Genomic DNA, 21,214 nt, shown 5'->3' on the forward strand with positions numbered 1-21,214 from the left:
AATTGTAATTTGTAATTTATTTATTTGAACAGGGACAGTGCACAAAAAAAAACATGAATAGATGTCTGGTGCCAGGTTGTAGCAAATTGCTAATTTCCGCCCGTAGTCCCTGGTAGATGGCACATTAAAACACAGACAAAGTCTTCACAGTTCAACATACACAAAACAGATAAATGAAGTCATAAAAATCTACAGACATTACTGTCCCACCATCCCACCCCCAGAAACACACAGTAATGGAGCACATTAATTTACTAGTGGGAGCAAGTCTTCTTAGTTAACAACCAATGCTTTGCACTGCGTGAAAATGAGTGCAAGTTAGTGCATAAAATTGGCTCTGTAGGAAGATTATTCCACTGATTTCTAGCCACAAAAGAGAATGATATCCTCCCAAATGTGGTTTTGCATTGTGGAAGACTACATTCACCCCTTGTGGCTGATCTAGTTACCCGTGTTGCTTTATCAGAGCAGTACGGCACGTTAAATGTTGATGAATGGGTTGTAGGAGTCAGCCGTGTTTCAGGTAGTCAATATTTGAGTTTGACAGTAAATGTTCAATTTGTTCAGTCTTTGAAATGACGCTACTTATATTCAGATGTCCACCGAAGATGCCTTTCCGTTTGTTTTTTGGACTCCAAAGAATGCACACATGGTTTACAGTCTGAACCAGTTTCAGTTGTTGTTGTTTATAAATTGCAGTGGTGCAATTTGTCTTTTTATGTATACGTGGGGCAGATGTTATCAGCATTGCAGACAATGGAATATCTCTGTTTTGTTGGTACATGGGTGTTTTTTCTGCTCACATCGTTCACACGGCCTGCATCAAGCTCATCCATCAGCCAGAAGTTTGGAGTAGCTATAGTGAATTGACTCCACGATCCAATCGGTGGGCCCATGGCAAGGTTTTGCGGTAGGCCAGTAGCAAGCAGTGATGAGCAATCACAACCAGACCAATGCCCCCGCGTTTGTGAAACTGTGATAAACTAGATATAGGATCAACACATACGCCATGTAAGAAATTTGATGTTTTTGAAACACCCTTGCCATGTCCCCCACATTTCATAAACAGTTTGAACATGGCGGTCAGCCAGGTTGTATAAGGAGAGGTGAATAGGGCAGTACCTGCCGAGCTGCCATTCCACCATTGCCACCTTCAGGAACTTTGCCATGGTGTAGCTGGGTAGTTAGAGTTAGATTTTACATGTGGTTGCTATGGAAACTTTGAATGGTTGCTAGGGTGTTTGAGAGGTTGCTGGCTGTACAGGGTTGTTGCCATGGTATAATTAAGTGGTTGCTCAGAATAGTTGCTAGAATATTGCGGGGATATATTAGGTGGTAGTTATGGGGATTCTTGGTGGTAGCAAGGATGTACTGGTTACTGGTTTTGAGGGATACTTTGTAAAAAGTATGTGATGTAAAATGAGTATGCACAACAAGGTGATATAAAATAATAAATGAAGAATGTCATGACGCACAAGTGATAGCTACAGTATTTTAAACAGACACTACCACTCAATATGTTTTCCAACAACACACTAACAATACAGTAACAAACTGCAATGGACCAGAACATGGCATTTCAGTACCGATTTGTGATATAAATAAGAAAATATATTGTAAAATGATCTGGTTTTCTACAACAAATATTCTGATTAGACCAAGCAAAATGCATTATATGTTGTGTTGTATTTCAGGGCAGTCCTGGACCACAAGGTATGCCGGGTCCCCAGGGCCGACCTGGGCAAGACGGGACCCCAGGAGCGGACGCTGATCCGGGCCCTGCAGGCTTACCTGGAGAACAGGTAAATCTACTAAGAGACATGTAAAACATATGTGTATTTTCATAGTTAGTAAGAAACAGGTATTTAATACCTTATATGTAATGATATAATATTATTGTTCTTTGTGTTTATCCCCATAGGGTCCGCAAGGCTACAGAGGAGAGAAGGGCAGCAAAGGGGAGCTGGGTGAGTGGGTAAGAGTGGCCAGGAATTGTTATGTTATGGGGACTGACATTATAGATGCCCAAAATACATGTGTGTCTCCATCTCTGTCTAAATTTCTAAGTAATGTTGCATTTAGCCTCAAAATAATTTAGTTCCTCATATCCACATGTCAAGTTATTAGCACTGGGTATTACAGAAGTGGTGGATATTCTTTTGTGAAGCTTTCTGGGGCATTTTATTTATAGTTATTTGTCAAACTCCTATTTCTCCGTCTCTAGGGTTATCATGGGGAGTCTGGACCGCAGGGAAACAGTGGACAAAAAGGAGACAAGGTCAGATTCCACCACACACACACACACACACACACACACACACACCTTTTTCATCAGTAGAGGGGTGGTACATGTGATTCTGATTTGCCTTTCTTTGTTCCAACCAGGGAAATAAAGGAGTCAGAGGTGTCGTTGGTGTCCCTGGCTACATAGTAAGTACAGATTACTATACTATTTAATGACCCCTTTTGTGCCCCCATCATTATAAAGTAATTATATAAGGTGCAATTTCAAATGCACAATAACTTTTTACTGTGCTAAAAAATAATTACTTATTGTTGTTCATTTCTATATTGCAACATCTGAACTGTCCTATGTTGACAGGGACTGCCTGGATCCAGGGGTGCTCGTGGATTTCTAGGATCATCAGGACCTCGGGTCAGTGTCAGACAGCTTATGACAATTTTCCATAGGCTATCTATATAAATAAAAATTCATATACTCCATCATGATCATCAGACTATCAGGGAAAACGAGGCTCGCACCCAAAAATGTAGAGTAGAGGATTTATTTAAAAAAGACTTTCAAAAAAGGTGTCCTGTATAGAGAACAGAACATGACTTAAGTCTCAATAATAAATAAATAAATGCATGAATAAATATATAAATAAATACACAAAATCAGTTTAAAGCTACCTTTGATTGGCGTCAGGAGTGAGCTCAATTTGGGTCCACTACTTTTGCCTTACGGTGAGACCATAGATATACTGTAACAAGTGAGACAGAGGAGCAGGCAGGAGCTGACAGCCGCTCTCTTCTGCTCCCTGCTATGTTCACAGTAATATTTTCCTCATTGATTATACGTTATTTCACCCTCAATCCATCATCCACTATTACTCGGAATGTTCATTTTCATGACTAAAACCGCCGCTGATAAAGTGCTAGACACAGATATATCTAGATATCACTAGACCCAAGGTGCTAGCATTTTTCTGTATTTTTGGACATGAATGATCCGGTTATGAGGCTTATCCTGTGTTTGATCATATTTGATTTTGAGAAACTCTCTCCACAGATGTAAAACCTATTAGCAACAAATACATGAGAGGGTTTGATTTAACGTTTTAACGAGGTCCATAGCATTAGCTAAGCATCACTGCAGTGCCAATGTCACTGTATTGTCAAACTTCTTAGAGATCATAGAATTTCACATACTGAATAAATACTGCACACATGAACACAAAAAAATTGTTTTGTAACAAGGATATTTGCAGAAACTAATATTTTTTATGTCAACAGATTTAGCTAGCTGTGTACGTCCACCGCATGTGAAGTCTGTCCCCCGTCTATCTGTTTCTCTACTGTTAAAATGCTTTGAGCATTTGGTTCAGGTTTAGGTAGCGGTGAACAGATCTTGACAGGGAAACAGGCGTAATCCTGTAACGTAACGTTACACACTGTGTACATTTTTTTCTGTGAGATATGCAAAGCATCTGCCTAAATGCGCACAGAGGAGCAGCAGCTGAATTTATTTATTTAGACTTCTTTAGTTATTTAGACTTAGTACTTTAGACTTATTTAGACTTTAGAAGTCATATTCTGTCTTCCATAGCCCTGAGGCAGGCAGGCAGTCAGTCAAAACCAAGACAAACCAAAATCAAAACCCCTGAATACCAGACCACACGAAAGTGAGAAACAGACGCAGGGAATGACAGGGAAGGAAGACAATGAACCGACGAGAGACAAGGGCAGTACAGAGACTAAATACACAAGGTAACTAGGGTGAAAAAGGAGCAGGGGACACGAGGGGTCAGGAACAGGTGAAACACATCAGGCTAGGGCAATCACAAAGGCGGGAAAACACAAGGCAGGAAGTAATACAAGTCATGACAAGGGAGAAACAGACACTACAAAATAAAACAGGAAACTGAAGCATAAACATACACAAGGATGAACACGACACAGAGATAACTAGAGACAGTAAACAACAAGGAACCTGGGGAACAAATGAACACAATTAACAGGAAAAACTATAACAGACAACCACAACCATAACACACAGCCCTTGGTGATTATTATCCGTGTTTGATACACTGCGGATTATTTTCAGGGAGAGATTGGAGCTGAAGGCTTTGGTGGACCACCAGGCCCACCTGTAAGTTTTCTAACACAAGAAAAGACTACAGCGTTTTCATAAAATTGGTAAAATAATGATGTTGGAGTAGGAAGTGCATTCCTTAATCTGTCCTCTGCTCAGGGCAAAATGGGCCCCAGAGGAGTAAAAGGTGTCTTAGGAGTTAAAGGACCTCCCGTAAGTATACGACTAGTTGATCAAGTTGTAGTCCAAATAGACTAACAACATATTTTTAAATATATAATTATACATAATTATAATATTTATAATATATCAAGTTTTGTGAAACAATATTTTATGATATTAGGGTCATCAAGGGGAACTGGGTGCCAGAGGCGCAGCTGGACCACAGGTGACAAGACATTTACAGTACATATGTACTCTTTCTCACAGAGACCAAATAATGTTAAGCCAATGGCATTTAATAACCTTAATAAATGTCTAACCTGTGTATATATACATGTGTTGCTTCAGGGAGAGCCTGGTCCTGATGGAGAGGTTTGGCTTCCCGGTGTCCGTGGCCCTCAGGTAGACCAAAACCTTTTGAAGAAATTCATTCTATAGTAGAATCAGTTTGGTCTGCGACAGAAAGAGAATCATTGTGTCATTGTAGGTTGGTTTGGATTTATAGTAACTGTAGTTTTGTCCTGTGTAGGCCATAAACATGAGACAAAAGGATAAAGTTGTATGACAAAAAGGGAGAAGAATATTAACTCCTATTTTCCTTTAATTGTGAGCAATAATATGCTTTACTTTTATACATTTTTTGTTTTGACAAAGTAGATGTTATGATTCTCAACAATAGTAGCTGTGTCTTTTTGAAATGTTCTCCACATACAGGAGTCATACTTTTAATTATAATAATAATAATAATACATTTTATCACGAGACGAGCCACTACACACACATTGTATCTCATTTTTCTCACAGGGAGCTCCAGGACGAGATGGAACTCCAGGTCCTAAAGGAGACCTTGTGAGTACACTTTAAGAAAAAATAAAGAAAGAAAATTGTAATTGTATCAATTAACTGCAGCCATAATTTCAGGTTCATTCGGTCATGTGGTCTTTGTGTATCACCAGGGTGATCCAGGAGATGAAGGGGACATCGGAGAACCTGGACCCCCTGGTCTTAATGTAAGACAACGAGGCCAAACCCTCTGTACAAGCAAAATGAATTATTAGAGAAGTCAGATGTGCTGTAATGGTGTTATGATGAAGCTTGAGTATATGGCTTTTCTTTCTAATTGCAGGGAGCCAATGGGAATCCAGGAAAGCCTGGACCCTCAGGTGATCCTGTAAGATTACTTAAAGCAATTTTTTTTTTTTCAATTACAATCTATGGCAATAGTTTAAGGATATTAACCATATCATGTTATACTGTAACAAATATTTTGGTTCCTATAAGTACCGAGCTAAATGTGTGTGTGTGTGTGTGTGTGTGTGTGTGTGTGTGTGTGTGTGTGTGTGTGTGTGTGTGTGTGTGTGTGTGTGTGTGTGTGTACTTTTCTCTACCAGGGGGCAAAAGCCAAGCGAGGTGAGAAGGGTGATCCAGGGTTTAATGGAGACCTGGTGAGTTGGGTCCTTCTTGTCCATCTGTTCAGTTGATTGTTGTTCAGTTTCTTGACCAGACCAGTGGCTTAGTTCAATGTCTTGTTGTGTTTGTGTACAGGGACCTCCAGGGCCTCCAGGTAAGCAAGGATTTAAGGGGCGTCGAGGCCCTTCAGGACTTGAGGGATTTGGAGGCCCAACTGGGTCGCCAGGACTTCCTGGATCTAGTGTGAGTGAAATAGACATAATGAGTCATACAAAGACATGTTCACTAATGATGCAATAGCAACTGTGATAATCAAGATTACCTGCTTTCATGGTTGTAGGGCATTGATGGCATCATGGGGGAGCAAGGGAAGCAGGGAAACGATGGACCTAAGGTAAGTGTTTGAGAAAATGAATGCTTTTGGTATTTAAGAAGTAAAGGTTTGTGAAATTGTGAAGGTGTGTGAATGAATTTGTATGTTTTTGTAGGGAGATCGAGGGCCAAACGGTAGTCAAGGAGTTCCTGGGCCTCGAGGTGACAAGGTAGGACAAAGACGTGGAAGAAGTGGAAAATGTTTTTTCTTTATATTAATATTTGTGCACTAGCTGCACATTCATTGGTCATAGATGTTAGTATGAGTGTGTGAATTATTGGTAAATGGGTCTGATGGCTACAACTTGCCACTAAAATATAATATAACAGTCATGGTCATTTTTTGTAGAAATGTTGTCCAGAATTGATACAAATGTACACCAATATTCAACATACTGATGATACATTCAAGTCACTACAGGTGTCAGTATATCCTTTTTCAAGTGATAGCATCTGAGCTGATTCTATGTGCCCCTTCTATTATTTCAATTTGGAAATATCTCCAGTGAAACATCATGGCATTCATAGTGGGAACTCCTGGAGTAGATATTATATCCTAATCATAATTATTTCTTGTCAAAGGGTCGAGAGGGTCAAGCAGGATTTTATGGGTTGCCAGGTCCAATTGTGAGTATGAGTGAGTGGACATTAAGTTTCTAGATGCTGATCATTGGGCTAAATCCACACCACTGATGTGGTTGTGCTTTCTGCTTGCAGGGAGAGATGGGGATATCTGGAGAGAGAGGACGTGAAGGAGAACCTGGTATTAAGGTTCCTATAGAGCTACACTTCTTTTTCTGTCCTTATATAACTACAGTGTCCAGTCCAAACATACAACCACTCTTACTCTCCACTACTATTTTTTTTTACAATACTGTAATGGCTTTAATTAACAGTTCAACATAGATTTAAAGCTGTTAAATATACATTTACAAATCTATGTAGATACATGTAGATTGTAGACTATACAAATCAATTCATGATGACCTAACAAACTAATTTCAAATGTTAATTTCTTTTAGAACTCTAATATTTTAGTCTATCCAAAAAGAATATACTCTTGCAATTTAGGATTGCATCTCTCAAAATCCTGCGTAAAATAAATGTTAATGAACCTATGCATTTTATATGTTTAAACCTTGTGTGCAGGGAACGACTGGATTCCTCGGAGTGACTGGACCTAAAGGCCTAAAGGTAATCAGAATTATGTAAACGTTGTCAAATGTGGTCAATTAAAATGATTGAGCATTTTAAGTCTCATTTCAAATTTAAATACTTGGAGGTTGATAGAATTTAAGTCATTTTGAGTATTTGTCAATGACTGTCATGTAACCTTTTACTCTAATAGCCTATAGATTTGGAATATAGAATTTTGTAATTTATAAGTCATTTAGTTCTTCCAAACAAACTAGCTAAAAGTCTGACATTATCTCTGTCCCATCTTAGGGATTTCAAGGTCCTTCAGGTAATAGGGGTCAGGATGGACCTCATGGAGCCCTGGTAAGACCAACAATATGTTAAGGTTCATATTTCTGACTTTGATCAATCACATATCACTTTAAAGAGTTCATAACCTTCATGTTTACATAAAGGCCTTTCTACTGTTTCTACTGAGTTTTCCATATCCATAAAGAGAGTGGGAATGTTTTTCGCATAGGATTGGTATTCATGGAGATATACAGGACAAACTGAATAAAATCGGTCAGCCAACTGCAATATATATCCTATTAGTATTTGTTTGAGCTAAAAGTATATAATTCTCAGACATTACTCTTCAGTGGGACTATTAAAGGGGTAGCTAGGATAATTCAATTCAATTCAATTTTATTCATAGTATCAATTCATAGCAAGAGTTATCTCGAGACACTTTACAGATAGAGTAGGTCTAGACCACTCTCTATAATTTACAAGGACCCAACAGTTCTAGTGGTTTCCTCCAGAGCAAGCAACAGTGCGACAGTGGCGAGGAAAAACTTCCTTTTAGGCAGAAACCTCGGACAGACCCAGGCTCTTGGTAGGCGGTGTCTGACGGGCCGGTTGGGGTTAAAATGAAGAGTGGCAATGACAGTCACAAAAAATATTAGTTTATAGTAGTTTCTTTGTAGTAGTTCATGGCATAGCAGGGCACTGTGCAACATTTCAAGGCACAGCAGGACGTAGCAGGGCATCGCAGAGCGTAGCAGGATGTAACATGGCATCGCAGAACGTGTAGCGGGACCAAGGCGATAGGGACAGATACTGTATGTGATAAACTAATATCACCCTTCTATCAGGGACGCATTGGTGCAAATGGAAATAATGGCGACTCTGGCTTTCCAGGACCAAAAGTACGTTAACCTCCCTATAATAAACACTGAAAAAGTAGATTTGATTGTGTTATAGTGTCACATATGGATTACTGATATTCTACTAAATATCTTCAACAGGGATTGCCTGGGAAGACAGGAGCTCCTGGCCTCCAAGGACCTGTAGGGACGAGCGTGAGTATTAATCAGTTTCGTGAAATGTGATTTTTTTTTTTCCTTATTCTTTTCATTTCCTACCTTATTTAATGAAACAAAAGAAGATCACATTTCTGTTAGGAGTAAATGGGTTGAAAAGGTATTTATACATTTTTATTGTAGTTACACAGCCGTACCACATTACTGTGGGTTACTCAACATTCCAAATTAAGGTGCTGAACTATGTTGATTCATATAGCTGTACATTTGTGTCAATCAACAGGGAGAAGCTGGCAGCAGAGGATCGAAGGGGACACCAGGAAAGCAAGGACAGAGAGTGAGTTACAGCATCACCATCTGGCGTTTTAGGATGTTACAATACAAACTCTTGGAATAACTGGGCTCCAACTATATTGTAGTGCCACAAAAGAATATTTTAAATGTAGCCATAATGATGTTGTGCTTTAAGGACTGTTGGTTTTCTTTAGGGGGTTAAAGGTAAAGAAGGACCAGGAGGGCTTCAAGGAAGTGAAGGCTTAAAGGTATCCGTCAATTCAAAGCTTTATGTTTGTCAATACTTGCATTTTATTCGGAATATATACGCCTGTCAGTATTATATATATTATATATTATATATATTATCATTCTGTTGTGTTGGACAAATGTGTTCACTTAGTTTCTCACTCACAGTATTTAACATTTTAATGTGGTGTTCACCTCATCATATGTGTTGTGAAGGGTAAGAAAGGTGAGGAGGGACCAAGGGGGAAACAAGGTCGCCCAGTAAGTGAATCATGTTCTGTTTCACTGCTGCAGTTAATTGACTATCAGTGCTAATTTATATAATTATATCAATGTTATGAAATAAAACTATTACTTTTTCTGTTCTCAGGGTGAGATGGGCATGCCTGGACCACAAGGATACAGAGGATCGTCTGTAAGATTTCATTTTATTCATTCCTTCCATCACATCCATCCATCCAAACATTTATCACTGTGGTTGACATTTTGTGCGTAAAATGTGTAAGAGTCTCCCACTCACTCGTCTTATTGATACTGCTATTTGAAGTCTTTTTTTGGAAAATATAGATGTGCTTCTCTTTTGTCTCAGTTTTGTATTTTGTTTATTTCAGCACAAAATGCAAACACATTCAAGAGATATTACATAAATGTAGTACTTGGTTTAAAATTCCCCTTAGAGAGAAGTCAAGTAGCTGCTCAAACAGCCTTTTCAATGTGCACTCTGTCATGGTGCTGACTTTGCATCTTCAGCTTCCAGTTAGTATAAACATATGCTTGCACCAAACATACAATTAGTAACATTTACTGTGTGTATTTAATTGATCATTGATTAATCACTTTGTCCTTATTCTTATAGCCTTTTTGTAACTATAGTTGCACTTCTTTCCATTTCTATGCAGATGAAGCTCAGCTCATGTCTACCCTACTTAGTATTTAGATTTTGCAACAACAAGCAACAATAAGCTCAGTTGACAAGACTGTTTTTCTTTCTCCTTCCAGAAAGCTTGGATTTGGTTGGCAACCATAGCTAATGAGAGTTTGCACGGCCAATTTGAAATATTGTAAATGATACACAAATATACTTGATTTGACCTGAAATTTGACTTCAAACACTAAACGTTTTACTTGTTAATACGTTTTTTTTCTTCCAGGGTATCCAGGGTAACATTGGACCATGGGGTGAGGTTGGGCCCCATGGCCTTCCAGGTGACCAGGGGCCACAAGGTCCTGTTGGCCCGCTTGGAGTTACTGGTTACCCAGTAAGTTTATTTTTATGCTTTTGATGTCAATTTAACTCATATGAGCTCACTGGAGAGAAATGAAAACTAGCTCAGTGTAATGTTCAAGATCCCCGTCTTCTAAACCGAGTCAAGATGTACAGCAGGCTAAACTGTTCAAAAAAAATGAAAGACAAAAACCACCAAACAGATAACGGACCAAAACGGATAACGGGCCAAAATGCATGCATGCGTGTGCCTTCTCACTGGTACCTTTCCCGCTTTCACATAGTGGCATGAAAATGGTCAAACATTGTTTACACAAATCATTTAGAGTTTTCTTATCTATTGGCTGACAGCAGGCCTCTTTTTGACAACTGCTGACAGAAGCTTGATCTGATGAGTGAAAAGGAAGTGTCTTTATTTTCTGTTTGGCATAGAGCAAGAGTTAGTCATCAGAGCAGGTCAGGTCTGTTGTCAGAGTGTTGATCCAGGGTGTCATAGATTACTCCCTCAATGTCATCCGGATTGCATTTGGATGTTCTAGGAAACGTAGTTTTGCTACATCGCAAGTTTTTAGATTCATTTTCTAATTCTGTGCCGTTCATTCCTTTTTAAAAGAGGGAGCTTGTCAGGAACCTGGAATCATCCAGACATCATTAGGAATTTGGGATATTAATGACTCTGGTTGTATGGGCAATTGAATGGTCCACTTCATCATTATATTTTAATACCTGTCTTTGAGGATACATTATATATTGCAAATTTCGTTCATATCCCTGCTGTCTGTACTAATTCATGCGAAATCATATTGTGGAAGGGATCATAATGAGAAATTTTGCTAAAAAAACACCTTAAAAGCTGTGATATTTTGAAAATATACAGCATATTCACATAGACGTTTGTATAGTTCCCTATGCATCAAGGGACAGGACAGTTAATTATACAGTATTTTGCATGTATTTTGATAAAGGTCACTAAATGAAATAAACACACAGCTTTTAGTTTAATTATTGGTAAATATACACAAATGTATTTAAGAACTTTTTAGAACTTACTGTTCCAAGCACCAAGCTCACCAAGATGAGTTTGTTGTGCACAAGCATCTTGTCTGCCTTTAGGGCACTTTAGGAGCAGGTTGTAGGGTAGGAATATCTAATATATAAGTCTTTTTTTTGTGATTGTTGCTTTGATCTCCCTTTACCCTAATTGTAGGGTAAAGATGGGCCTCAGGGAACATCTGGATCCGCTGGTGTCCAAGGAGAAAAGGTAACACTTTTCTTTCGCTGAGCTTCTCTAAACACGCTTCAGAAATTGCTGCATACAACAGTAGCAGAGTGATGGAGTGGTCCGTGCATACATGTCAGAAACAATCAATGATGCTTCAATGATTCATCACTCAGTTGTTTCCTTCATCTTTTAAGGGATCTAGAGGAGCTTTGGGGCAGAAAGGAGTTGCTGGTCTCGATGGTGAGGAGGTAGATTGATTAGACTGTTTGTCACATCATTTTTCATTTATCTGAATGCAAAGGCACTAAAATGTCTGATTTTCTAAAAAAAAAAAAAAAAAAAAAAAAAAAACACACACAAAATTGGAGGCCCATGCAGTCTGTAGCCTCATGTTAACCTTGAACCTGTTTATGAGTAACCCTGTGCATTTGTGTTTAGGGTCCAGTTGGACTAAAGGGACCTGAGGGGCCAGCTGGACAAACAGGCATATCTGTGAGTAATTGTCATCTTGTAAATGTGTCATTTTATTTTTGAACTGTGGATAAAAGTGTTGTTTTTCTACTACACAATCTTCATGGTCATTACAACCTTTAAATAATTTGAAAATGCAGCAAACACAAACCCTGCATGCCGATGGAACATAAATGCATCAATCAAACTGTGGACACCACTTGTTTTACTTTCATTTCAGGGTGACAAGGGAAACACTGGGCCCCCTGGAGAGAAAGGGCCAAAGGGAGCTGAAGGCAACAGAGGCAACCAAGGGCCACAGGGAGCAAAGGGGCCACCAGGGAAACAGGTGGATAGGAGTTATTTCTAGAGTATATTTTACTAAAATATTGTAACCCCTCTCACTTTTATAAAATGACACAAGACAATGCCATCTGCATCCTTGTGTGTTCATGCCCTAAAAATGCATCAGAATCATTCTCCGAATCTAAAAGTCAGGCAGCCTCACAGCCACTGATCTCAAATATTAATAGACTTCTGAGACCCAATGGAGTGTGCTGTGTATTTTTTTAAGTGTGAATTAAAACAGGACAGTGTGTCCCCTGTGCCCTGTCTTCACCATCAACCCTTTTTTTTGCAGGGATACAGGGGTTCACCAGGGGATCGAGGAAAACATGGAGTGCCAGGGCTCAAGGTCAGTCAAGGTTGGACTTGAAAATGATGCTGTGGTCAAAGTCTTCAAAGGGAATGCTGAACGTTTGGTGTAGAGTCTGAAATGGGTGATGATTATGATGATGATGATGATGATGATGATGATGATGATGATGATGATGATTATGATGTTGCTTTTACAGGGTGAGCCAGGTACCAGAGGTTCATCAGGCATGCTTGGACAGTTCGGTCCAGGGGGCAACACTGGGGGAGCCGGGGTCAAAGGCCAAAAGGGGTTCCGGGGACACACTGTTAGTAACACAGTTGGATTCTTTGATTGTCAATGATGTCCAAAATGCTGTATGATGACAACTAACACCAATCACAATGAGCTTCATGTATCATATGCTTGGTGCAAGCTTGTCTTTTTTTGTGTCAAGTGTCACTAAAACATACATTTGAATTCTATATATAGTGATTCAGAGAATGTCTTTTTAAGAGATGCTGTTCATACTATTGTTTGACTATGACACAACTGGAAATAAAGACTGTAAGTTGTATGGCTTCTCATTCCAGGGCCCCCCTGGCAGTATAGGACCCGCTGGACAAATTGGACCATCAACACCAGTACGTGTTATTAGACTTAATTAACATATTTATCATGAACTATTCAAGAGAAACTCCACATCTAATTTTTATGCCATTACAAAATGTTTGTGTGACTTGAATGATCTGAAAGTTTCAACCTAGTTACATCCAGGTCACCCTGATCTGTAACATAACATATTACTCCTACAACATGTTGAAAATTCCAACCACTAGATGGCTAGCATGTGTTTAGTTAAATGCCAATGTTAACTACATGATAGTGATAGAGATTGTATATACTGTGCATACATGCTTTTAATTACTTGGTTGCCGTACAAAACAAATAAGACTTAACTTAAAGCCTAATTTTGTTTTATTGTTTTTGAGTTCTTAAAATTAATTTCACTTCATTTATGTGTTTTTCAGGGTTTTCCAGGCAAGAGAGGTGCTGAGGGAAAAGCTGGAATCCCTGGACCAAAGGTGTATTGTACAATTTATTTAATCTGATGCAGTCACATTTCTTCAGTGCTGCAGCAGGTGTGATCTGTCCAGCTAGAGGGGTTTGCTTACTACTAATCTAATCTAATGCTCTCTGCTGTGTGTTTGTTTCATTCAGGGCAGTCATGGTGAGAAGGGCAAGCGCGGTCTTCAAGGCATCAAAGGAGACCTGGTGGGATGTCCTTATGTGTTCCTACGGACATCATTAATCCAGTCAGGCATATTTAATGGTGTGTACAAAGATGTTACCACAGTGACGCAATGTCTCCTTCTGTAATCCCCAGGACATTAGAGGTCAAACAGGGGCAAAAGGAGAGCCGGGGACAAGAGGCACAATGGTGAGCCAGCAGATTTGAATTCACAAGGATTGAGTTTGCGAGTTTGTTTTCAGCATTTGTAATTAGATCATTCAGTGTTAGTGAATTAAAGATGTATTTCTTCATTATAATATAATGTCTTGTGTGACTGTATTTTTTTAGGGAACTGTGGGGAAGATGGGGTTCATTGGCCCTTCAGGTGCTAAAGGTCGACCTGGACCTGCTGGTCCTCCCGGTCTTCTCGGAACTAAAGGAAGCCAGGGGCCTAAAGTAAGTGAAAGTAATTTCTTAACACAGATGAAAATCTAAAACAAATGTCATAATGGAGATAATGTCTTTATAAAGGGAAAAGGAGGCCAGCCCGGAAGGAAAGGAAACAAAGGAAGTCTTGGAAAAATTGTGAGTTTAATTTGATTCTGTAATGCAAAAACAAAACAAACAGATTGTTGTGATACCCCAAGATACTTTTTTTTTTTTTTCGTTCCCATAATGTTAATCATACTTTCTAAGAAATGCACTTAATGTCACTTAATGCAAACAATCCTGATTGCTGTCTTTATTTTCTGATTATATTACATTTTAATTAAAGGTAGGATTAAATTAGTTAATGAAGTCTGTTTTGTAGGGAGCTGAAGGCCCACCGGGTAGACCAGGACCTGTTGGACGACCTGGAAAACCTGCAAGTATCCTTTTTGGCAAATAAAACATACATATGTCATTAAATCCATCACTGCTATCTGAATTACTGCTCATTTTAAGAATTAAAAAGAAAATTACAAGCAAACCAAAACGTTTAACCTTGCAACCTATGATGTAGTTGTTGATGTAGGAATATGTTGATGATTGATTGGTTTCTCGTCTTAAATGACTTATTATTGGCTGTTGACTCTGGACAGTGTTCTGTCTTTATGCTGCTGGACTTAAGTGCATCCTCAACACTATAGAACACAGTGTTTTTATTGACAGAGAAAATGGGCAGGAATCACTGTAGTTGCTCTGTAATGGTTCTCCTCATATCTGCAAAACAGGAAATATTTTGTCTGCATCTAACATTTTAAATCATCAATATCTAACATCACGTGTGGACTGCCCCGAGGATATATTCTGGGACCAATTTTACGGCAACGCAATATTTACTTTCATTGTTACGCTGATGATACTCATTTATATCTTTCATTTAAATCACATGAACAGAATAAGTTAACCATACTTTAATCCTGTTTATCCAATGTCTCGGATTGGATGTCAGCTTTCTTCCTACAGTTTGATAGCAATAAAACAGAGGTCTTGATGTTTGGTCCAGAGCATCACAAAGCACAGATTCAGTCCTCCCTGGGTTTACTAAAGGCCAACATTAAGGCATTGGCAAAGAAGTTATCCTATGGGCAGCATAAACGAAATATCACCCAAGCGTGGTGATATTAATTGTTTTTGTCAATCAAGGAATATCTCCAAGATTAGACACTTGCTCACTTTTAATGACACAAAAAAATACTACACGCTATTATATCATATTATATATATTATATACTCTCTTCTTACCTGTTTAAACTCTCACTCAGTATCATAATTGTAATTTATCCAGAACTCAGCTGTCAGATTATAAAGTAAGTGTAGAAGGTTTTGTCATATCACTCCAATTTTAGCATCACTGCACTGGTTGCCCATAAAATGTAGAATATATTTTAAAATTATATTAATTACATACAAGGCCACCTGTGGTCTGGCTGCTTTTAACCCCTTATAACACTGTAAATCTTTTAATCTGAATAGCATGCTTGAAAAGTGCTATCTAAATAAAATGTTAAAATATTAATATTGTGATCTTGTTCTCAGGGCGTAAGCGGTTTGGATGGGTTACTAGGGGTTGAGGGTAATGAAGGAGATCCGGTACGTAAAATTGAACATACTGCAATTTAGTCTGTTGTTTAACCTTTTTACTAAATCCAGTCCCTCCCCTGCTCATCCCAAAGGGTGATATTGGTTTCAGAGGAGCTCCTGGAACACCTGGCAGGCCTGGCAAAATGGTAAACTCCAAAACAAACATCCATAAATGTGCAACCACCATAAAACCATGGGAGTATACCCTTATTCATAATATCTGTTTTAGTTTGGCCTACAGATGCACTTTGTGACATTAGACACATTTAAAACCTGTAATGTTATAGGGAAATCCTGGATCTCCTGGGATCAGTGGGAATATTGGAGCACCAGGGTTCAAGGTACAATAGCATGTCATTTTAAATTCAAGATAATACTCATAACTACAGTATATGTACAGTGTTTTCACTATAGACATATGCACTGCATTTACTTTTCATTTATGTAATTCACATATACAGTATGCAGTATTTATCATGTTTCTCTCAGGGAAAAGCTGGACCAAAAGGAAAAGGACTAAATGGACCAATGGGGCCAAAGGTATGCAAGTTTGTTCAGCAGCATACTAATAAGATCACCAACAGACTTAACATAATGCCTTTCGGTAAACATCTGTGATCATTGCTGGTCTTGATACAGGGTATTCCAGGACTGAGAGGAGAGAAGGGCGAGTCTGCAATTACTGGTCCAAAGGTAAAAGTCAGATACACATTGCAACACATATCCTTACCTAGATGAGCCAGGGCTTCTGTTTCTCATAATGTTTTAATCCATGCTTTCTCCTATCATGTCTCTGTACCGTATACATTCTGCCTATCCTCTGCTGGTGTGGACACTATCAGTTGAATAGACTATATGAGATTTATTCCAAATATTATTTATGGTTCAGTTGCATAGCTTTATGAATTTACAGCATTGACAAACATGCAGAAGTCAGTGAAAAAGTGTTTATCATTCACCTGCAGGGTCTCCTAGGTGACATGGGAACACCTGGACCAATCGGGCCACCTGGACTAAAGGTTGGTTAAAATGTATTTGAAAACATTTAATTGCAAAAAAGGCATCATTTTTTTTGGTCGTCCACATTTCTAACTTTTATCTTAGGGGAATCCTGGTTTGCAGGGCCTGAAAGGCCAAAGAGGTCATAAGGGAAAGAAGGTGAGTTGTGTTTTACTTTTGGTTTTGTTTGTAACTGGAAGCAAGTTATTAATCAACTGACTGACTTTAACAGGGGGGTACTGGTCCTCCTGGTCCAAGTGGGCGAAAAGGCTTTCTTGGACTCACTGTACGTTGCTTTAATATTCAGCTACAGTATACAAAGAAGGTTTACTGAAACATTTTACTAAGTTGTTTCTGTACTGCTTTTGTTACAGGGCCACCTTGGAAAGAAGGTGAGAGACTGTTTTTTTTTTGTTTTGAAAAAAAATCAGCATCTTGAAATTACAGTTTTCAATTTATGTTTGTTAAGAAAGCATTTTGGTGGACAGCTGATGTATCCAACTTGAAAGGATTTCAGCCTTGCATTACTTTTAGTTGGCTCCATCTTTACCTCGATTGCAAATAGGGAGATTAGTCTTTATGCATTAATTGCATAAAGACAGAGCCTGATTGTGTTTGAACCTGTACAGGGAATGAAAGGTGTCCAAGGCAGTGGAGGACCAAAGGGAGTGAAGGGCAAGCGTGGACCTCCAGTAAGAAATTTTGTTAACAAAATACACATGAAAAACAAAAACAAAGGCTTTCCCTGATTAACAATGTTAACTGTAACATTATGTAATGTTTTAAGATGCATTTGAAGCTTGATACAGTACTGCTTAATTGCCAAGAGGATTGTCCCATGCACTTCACAGGGAAAACCAGGTTCACCAGGCAAGCACAGGCTTACACAAAGGCAGGAATCAAGGCCTGAGCCAAAACCAGGTCCAGGAAATGAGCTATGGCCAAAAACAAGACCCAGTACAAGATCAAAACTGAAAAATGTGCCAAGATCAAGACAAACACCCAGCCTCCTGAAGCTAAGGGAAGGGCAACAAAAAGTTGGTACACACTTTCTTCTCTAACACACTTAATTTACTCAATGTCCTTGGTTAGTGGTAAATAGTGTTCAAGGATTGATAGTTGGCTGACTGATTGACTGTCTGGTTAAATATCTTAATGATGCATTCTTATTTAGTGGCCAAGGTCAGTGTCCAGGAGATGGTCTGACGTAGATGAGGAATCCTTCAGCTGGCCGCGGGGAACTGAAGACGATCCTGCCACCACCTGCTACGAGCTGGGACTCATACACCCACATCTGAATGATGGTGAGAGTCTGAATAGGCCCATATGTAAATTTGTTTCTGACAATACACCATATATTAATATGAGTGATCAGGCACTCATGTCAGTTATTTTTCAGGTTACTTTTACATGGACCCCAATCAAGGCTGTCCCTATGATGCTGTGAAGGTATTCTGTAACTTCACAGCAGGAGGAACAACCTGCATTGACCCTTTACAGTCTCAGGTACACTCGTTTTCACCCAAAAGTAGCAGGCTAAGTGGTCTGGCTATCACCAAACCAAGCCGAGCTCAATAGATTTTAGATTTAGCATTGGTCTGGTGAGTCCACTCTGTGTTTTCTCGGTGGTGATAGGTGACCGATATGTTGAATGTAAACAAGAAGCTGCTTGGTTGCTTCTCTGTTGTCATTGTGTTAAACCCATATGTTAAAACCCGCCAATAGCAGTAAATAAGCCAGTTTGTGATTGGTTCCCACAAAATTGTGAACTGAAGCAGGAGAATTAAATGTGCAGATTTCCAGACCAAGCACAAGGCAAAATCAAATCGCCGGCAGAGTGGGCGTGGTTTACCCAATCTACAGGCTAAGTGCAGTGTGAGAAATGTGCTCACTTTCATGTTTTCAACTGCAACAACAACATGATATGATCCCATGTTTTTACATTACAATATAATCACGTAACTTCTTTTTTTTAATTTATGCAACATTGATGGTCTAAGGTAGGCAGATACAGTCACTTTGCTACATGTATGTTTAACATTAAAACATGATGTATACATATATGAATATGTCAATAATTATTATTTTAATAGCTTAGTATTGTATGAACCATCAAATGGTATGTGTAAAGGATTTAGGCCGCCCTACAAGTTATTGTAGCCCCAGTTTAATATGCAACTCAAGTTTAAAACGAAATGTGGTGGGCGTCCATGTTCCGTCTCTCTTTCAGCTGAGGGGTCCTTGGCCTAAAGAAAACGTTGAAGACCCCCTGCCCTAGAACAATGATGTTTGGATAAGATTGCTTCAATTTCCCAAAGCAATAATTTAAAATGTCCTAATATGACCAATGTTTGCAATGCTGATAGCTTGTTTAGTAGATTTTAAGTGAAGGAATCAACATTCATAAAGCACACGGCAGTGTGGGCCCATTAATAAAAAAAATAGATCCTAGGAAAGAAGGGTGTTACTATCCACACTTTTTGGATTAATGTAAATACACAAATAAGATGGTACCAAGAATGACTCTAAACGTGTTGATAATGTGCTATCCTTCAGATTAAATTACGTTGGGAACCAATAAAGAAGAAATCAAAAATGCCTGTCCAGTGGTTTAGTCAGCAGCACGGTGAAAACAAGGTAACACATTTGTGGATTGATTGAGGAACATTTAGTACATCGATAAGCCATTTCATCAGACTTATGATGAATGATTTCTGTCTCTGACAGTTTGAGTATGCTGGTGTGGACATTGTCCAGCTGAGGTTTCTGCGGTTACACAGCCACACATCTTTCCAAAATATGACTGTCAGGTGTACAACAAACCATTCAAGCACTGCTGGAACAACCCATTCAGCCAATAGGATTATTCACTTCCTGGGAGACTCTGGCAAAGAAATTCTTTCACACCTAACCACAGTTTACAGGAAAGGCTGTGAGGTAAGAACACAATTTTTGCAGTTTTCCATGACTGTAAAATGTATTATAGATATGGGAACAGAGAAATACTTTCCCACTGTGCTATGGGCTACACATTCTCTTTGTGTCTCTTCTATCTGATCATTTTGCAGGCGGAGGTGGTTGTAATGGTTCGGGGGAGCACAGAGCCGCATCGAGGTGATATGGAGTTACTTCCTGTCAGAGATCTGGGTGTAGAGATGAGGTCGCTATCTCCCCTTGTCCCGGAAATCACTGTTGTTTTGGGACCCCTCTGCTTTTTGTGATGTGTGTGTGTGTGTGTGTGTGTGTGTGTGTGTGTGTTTGCGTGTGTGAAATAATGAACTGTAAATATCTCATTTATTTAATAAGCAGGGATATATGGTGTCTAGATATTTTACATGAACAATTTTGTTCAGATTAATTTGCTCAGTGCTTTACTGTTTTGTGTATATTTATTGAATTGTCACAAGCTGAATGAATTGTTAGATTTTATCATATGAAGCATTGTATACATTGTTATCTAATGTTTATGCAGTACCTAATTGTATTTGTTTTAAGGAAATTGACTTGGAAGGCAGTGTTATCACAACTCAGTGTATTTGGTGTCTCATAATCCTCACAGGGGGAGGATGTACAGCACTATAAAAATAAAAGTATGACTTTAAACATGTGGAATAAAATCTAGCCGTGCACATCTGTTGTAGTTTTACTGAACCTGCCTGCACCATACAGTAGATGCTCAACTAAAAAATAGGTATTATTTAGAATTTAGGTCATAGCATAGATTTTTGCTCTTACCTCTGTGATCATTAAGCTGTTTTTTATTTATGTGTAGGTTGAGATCTTACACCAATGAAGTTCACCACTGATGACTCTGAACATGCTGCCTCTCAAATATGCCATGTCATGATAGAAAACGCAATTACCCAAAATGTATACATTTATAAGAATTATGTTTGCTTCATTCATGTGCGTAGAGGATGAGTTTTGTTACATACACAATTGGAAATGAAACGCATCTGTTCATCTAAGACAGCTACTGGTACTGTCCCATTTATTTGAGCCCTACTGTGACTTTCTACTCTTTTTTTTTTTGTAGAATTGTTGTGACAAAAACAGCCTGCAGCCACGCAGCTGATATCAGAATCGTCTAAGTTTGATGTGCAGGTTGAGGTGTGTATCCCTCCTCCCTCATACATTCACTCAGTATCTTTTTTTGCCCTT

The 21,214-nt window shown here is 38.9% G+C and overlaps 3 protein-coding genes across 4 annotated transcripts in view; all 3 read left to right on the forward strand.

Annotated features, from left to right (window-relative positions):
* LOC116695783 (collagen alpha-1(XXVII) chain-like) overlaps positions 1 to 4,915 on the forward strand; it is a 14,910-nt gene extending 9,995 nt beyond the window's left edge. The window contains exons 5-13 of the mRNA XM_032526237.1: positions 1,695 to 1,802; positions 1,922 to 1,975; positions 2,225 to 2,278; positions 2,386 to 2,430; positions 2,603 to 2,656; positions 4,328 to 4,372; positions 4,475 to 4,528; positions 4,659 to 4,703; positions 4,826 to 4,915. Coding sequence (XP_032382128.1) covers positions 1,695 to 1,802; positions 1,922 to 1,975; positions 2,225 to 2,278; positions 2,386 to 2,430; positions 2,603 to 2,656; positions 4,328 to 4,372; positions 4,475 to 4,528; positions 4,659 to 4,703; positions 4,826 to 4,915 — 549 coding nt within the window. The remainder of the gene's footprint in view (positions 1 to 1,694; positions 1,803 to 1,921; positions 1,976 to 2,224; positions 2,279 to 2,385; positions 2,431 to 2,602; positions 2,657 to 4,327; positions 4,373 to 4,474; positions 4,529 to 4,658; positions 4,704 to 4,825) is intronic.
* Positions 4,916 to 5,284: 369 nt separating this feature from the next.
* Positions 5,285 to 9,199, forward strand: LOC116695427 (collagen alpha-2(I) chain-like). 2 transcript variants are annotated; one of them, XM_032525679.1, is made up of 15 exons: positions 5,285 to 5,326; positions 5,434 to 5,487; positions 5,604 to 5,648; positions 5,869 to 5,922; positions 6,023 to 6,130; positions 6,228 to 6,281; positions 6,376 to 6,429; positions 6,842 to 6,886; positions 6,977 to 7,030; positions 7,409 to 7,453; positions 7,706 to 7,759; positions 8,533 to 8,586; positions 8,686 to 8,739; positions 8,984 to 9,037; positions 9,189 to 9,199. In XM_032525679.1, the coding sequence occupies exons 1-10, from the start codon at positions 5,298 to 5,300 to the stop codon at positions 7,431 to 7,433; spliced, it is 522 nt and encodes a 173-aa protein (XP_032381570.1). In that variant the 5' UTR covers positions 5,285 to 5,297; the 3' UTR covers positions 7,434 to 7,453; positions 7,706 to 7,759; positions 8,533 to 8,586; positions 8,686 to 8,739; positions 8,984 to 9,037; positions 9,189 to 9,199. The 2 variants fall into 2 exon arrangements, with proteins under 2 accessions (XP_032381570.1, XP_032381571.1); XM_032525680.1 differs by having other exon boundaries at positions 5,604 to 5,640; positions 6,977 to 7,022.
* A 399-nt stretch (positions 9,200 to 9,598) lies between these two features.
* LOC116695426 (collagen alpha-1(V) chain) lies at positions 9,599 to 20,705 on the forward strand. The gene is made up of 31 exons (XM_032525678.1): positions 9,599 to 9,637; positions 10,383 to 10,481; positions 11,655 to 11,708; positions 11,864 to 11,909; positions 12,108 to 12,161; positions 12,361 to 12,468; positions 12,760 to 12,813; positions 12,974 to 13,081; positions 13,347 to 13,397; positions 13,785 to 13,838; positions 13,975 to 14,028; positions 14,141 to 14,194; positions 14,336 to 14,443; positions 14,519 to 14,572; positions 14,799 to 14,852; positions 16,010 to 16,063; positions 16,147 to 16,200; positions 16,342 to 16,395; positions 16,544 to 16,594; positions 16,694 to 16,747; positions 17,020 to 17,073; positions 17,159 to 17,212; positions 17,286 to 17,339; positions 17,428 to 17,445; positions 17,683 to 17,745; positions 17,905 to 18,090; positions 18,228 to 18,357; positions 18,453 to 18,559; positions 19,610 to 19,690; positions 19,781 to 19,990; positions 20,122 to 20,705. The coding sequence occupies exons 2-31, from the start codon at positions 10,417 to 10,419 to the stop codon at positions 20,272 to 20,274; spliced, it is 2,295 nt and encodes a 764-aa protein (XP_032381569.1). The 5' UTR covers positions 9,599 to 9,637; positions 10,383 to 10,416; the 3' UTR covers positions 20,275 to 20,705.
* The last annotated feature ends 509 nt before the right edge of the window (positions 20,706 to 21,214 follow it).

This window comes from Etheostoma spectabile, chromosome 9, assembly GCF_008692095.1.
Source record: "Etheostoma spectabile isolate EspeVRDwgs_2016 chromosome 9, UIUC_Espe_1.0, whole genome shotgun sequence".
Lineage (NCBI taxonomy): Eukaryota > Metazoa > Chordata > Actinopteri > Perciformes > Percidae > Etheostoma > Etheostoma spectabile.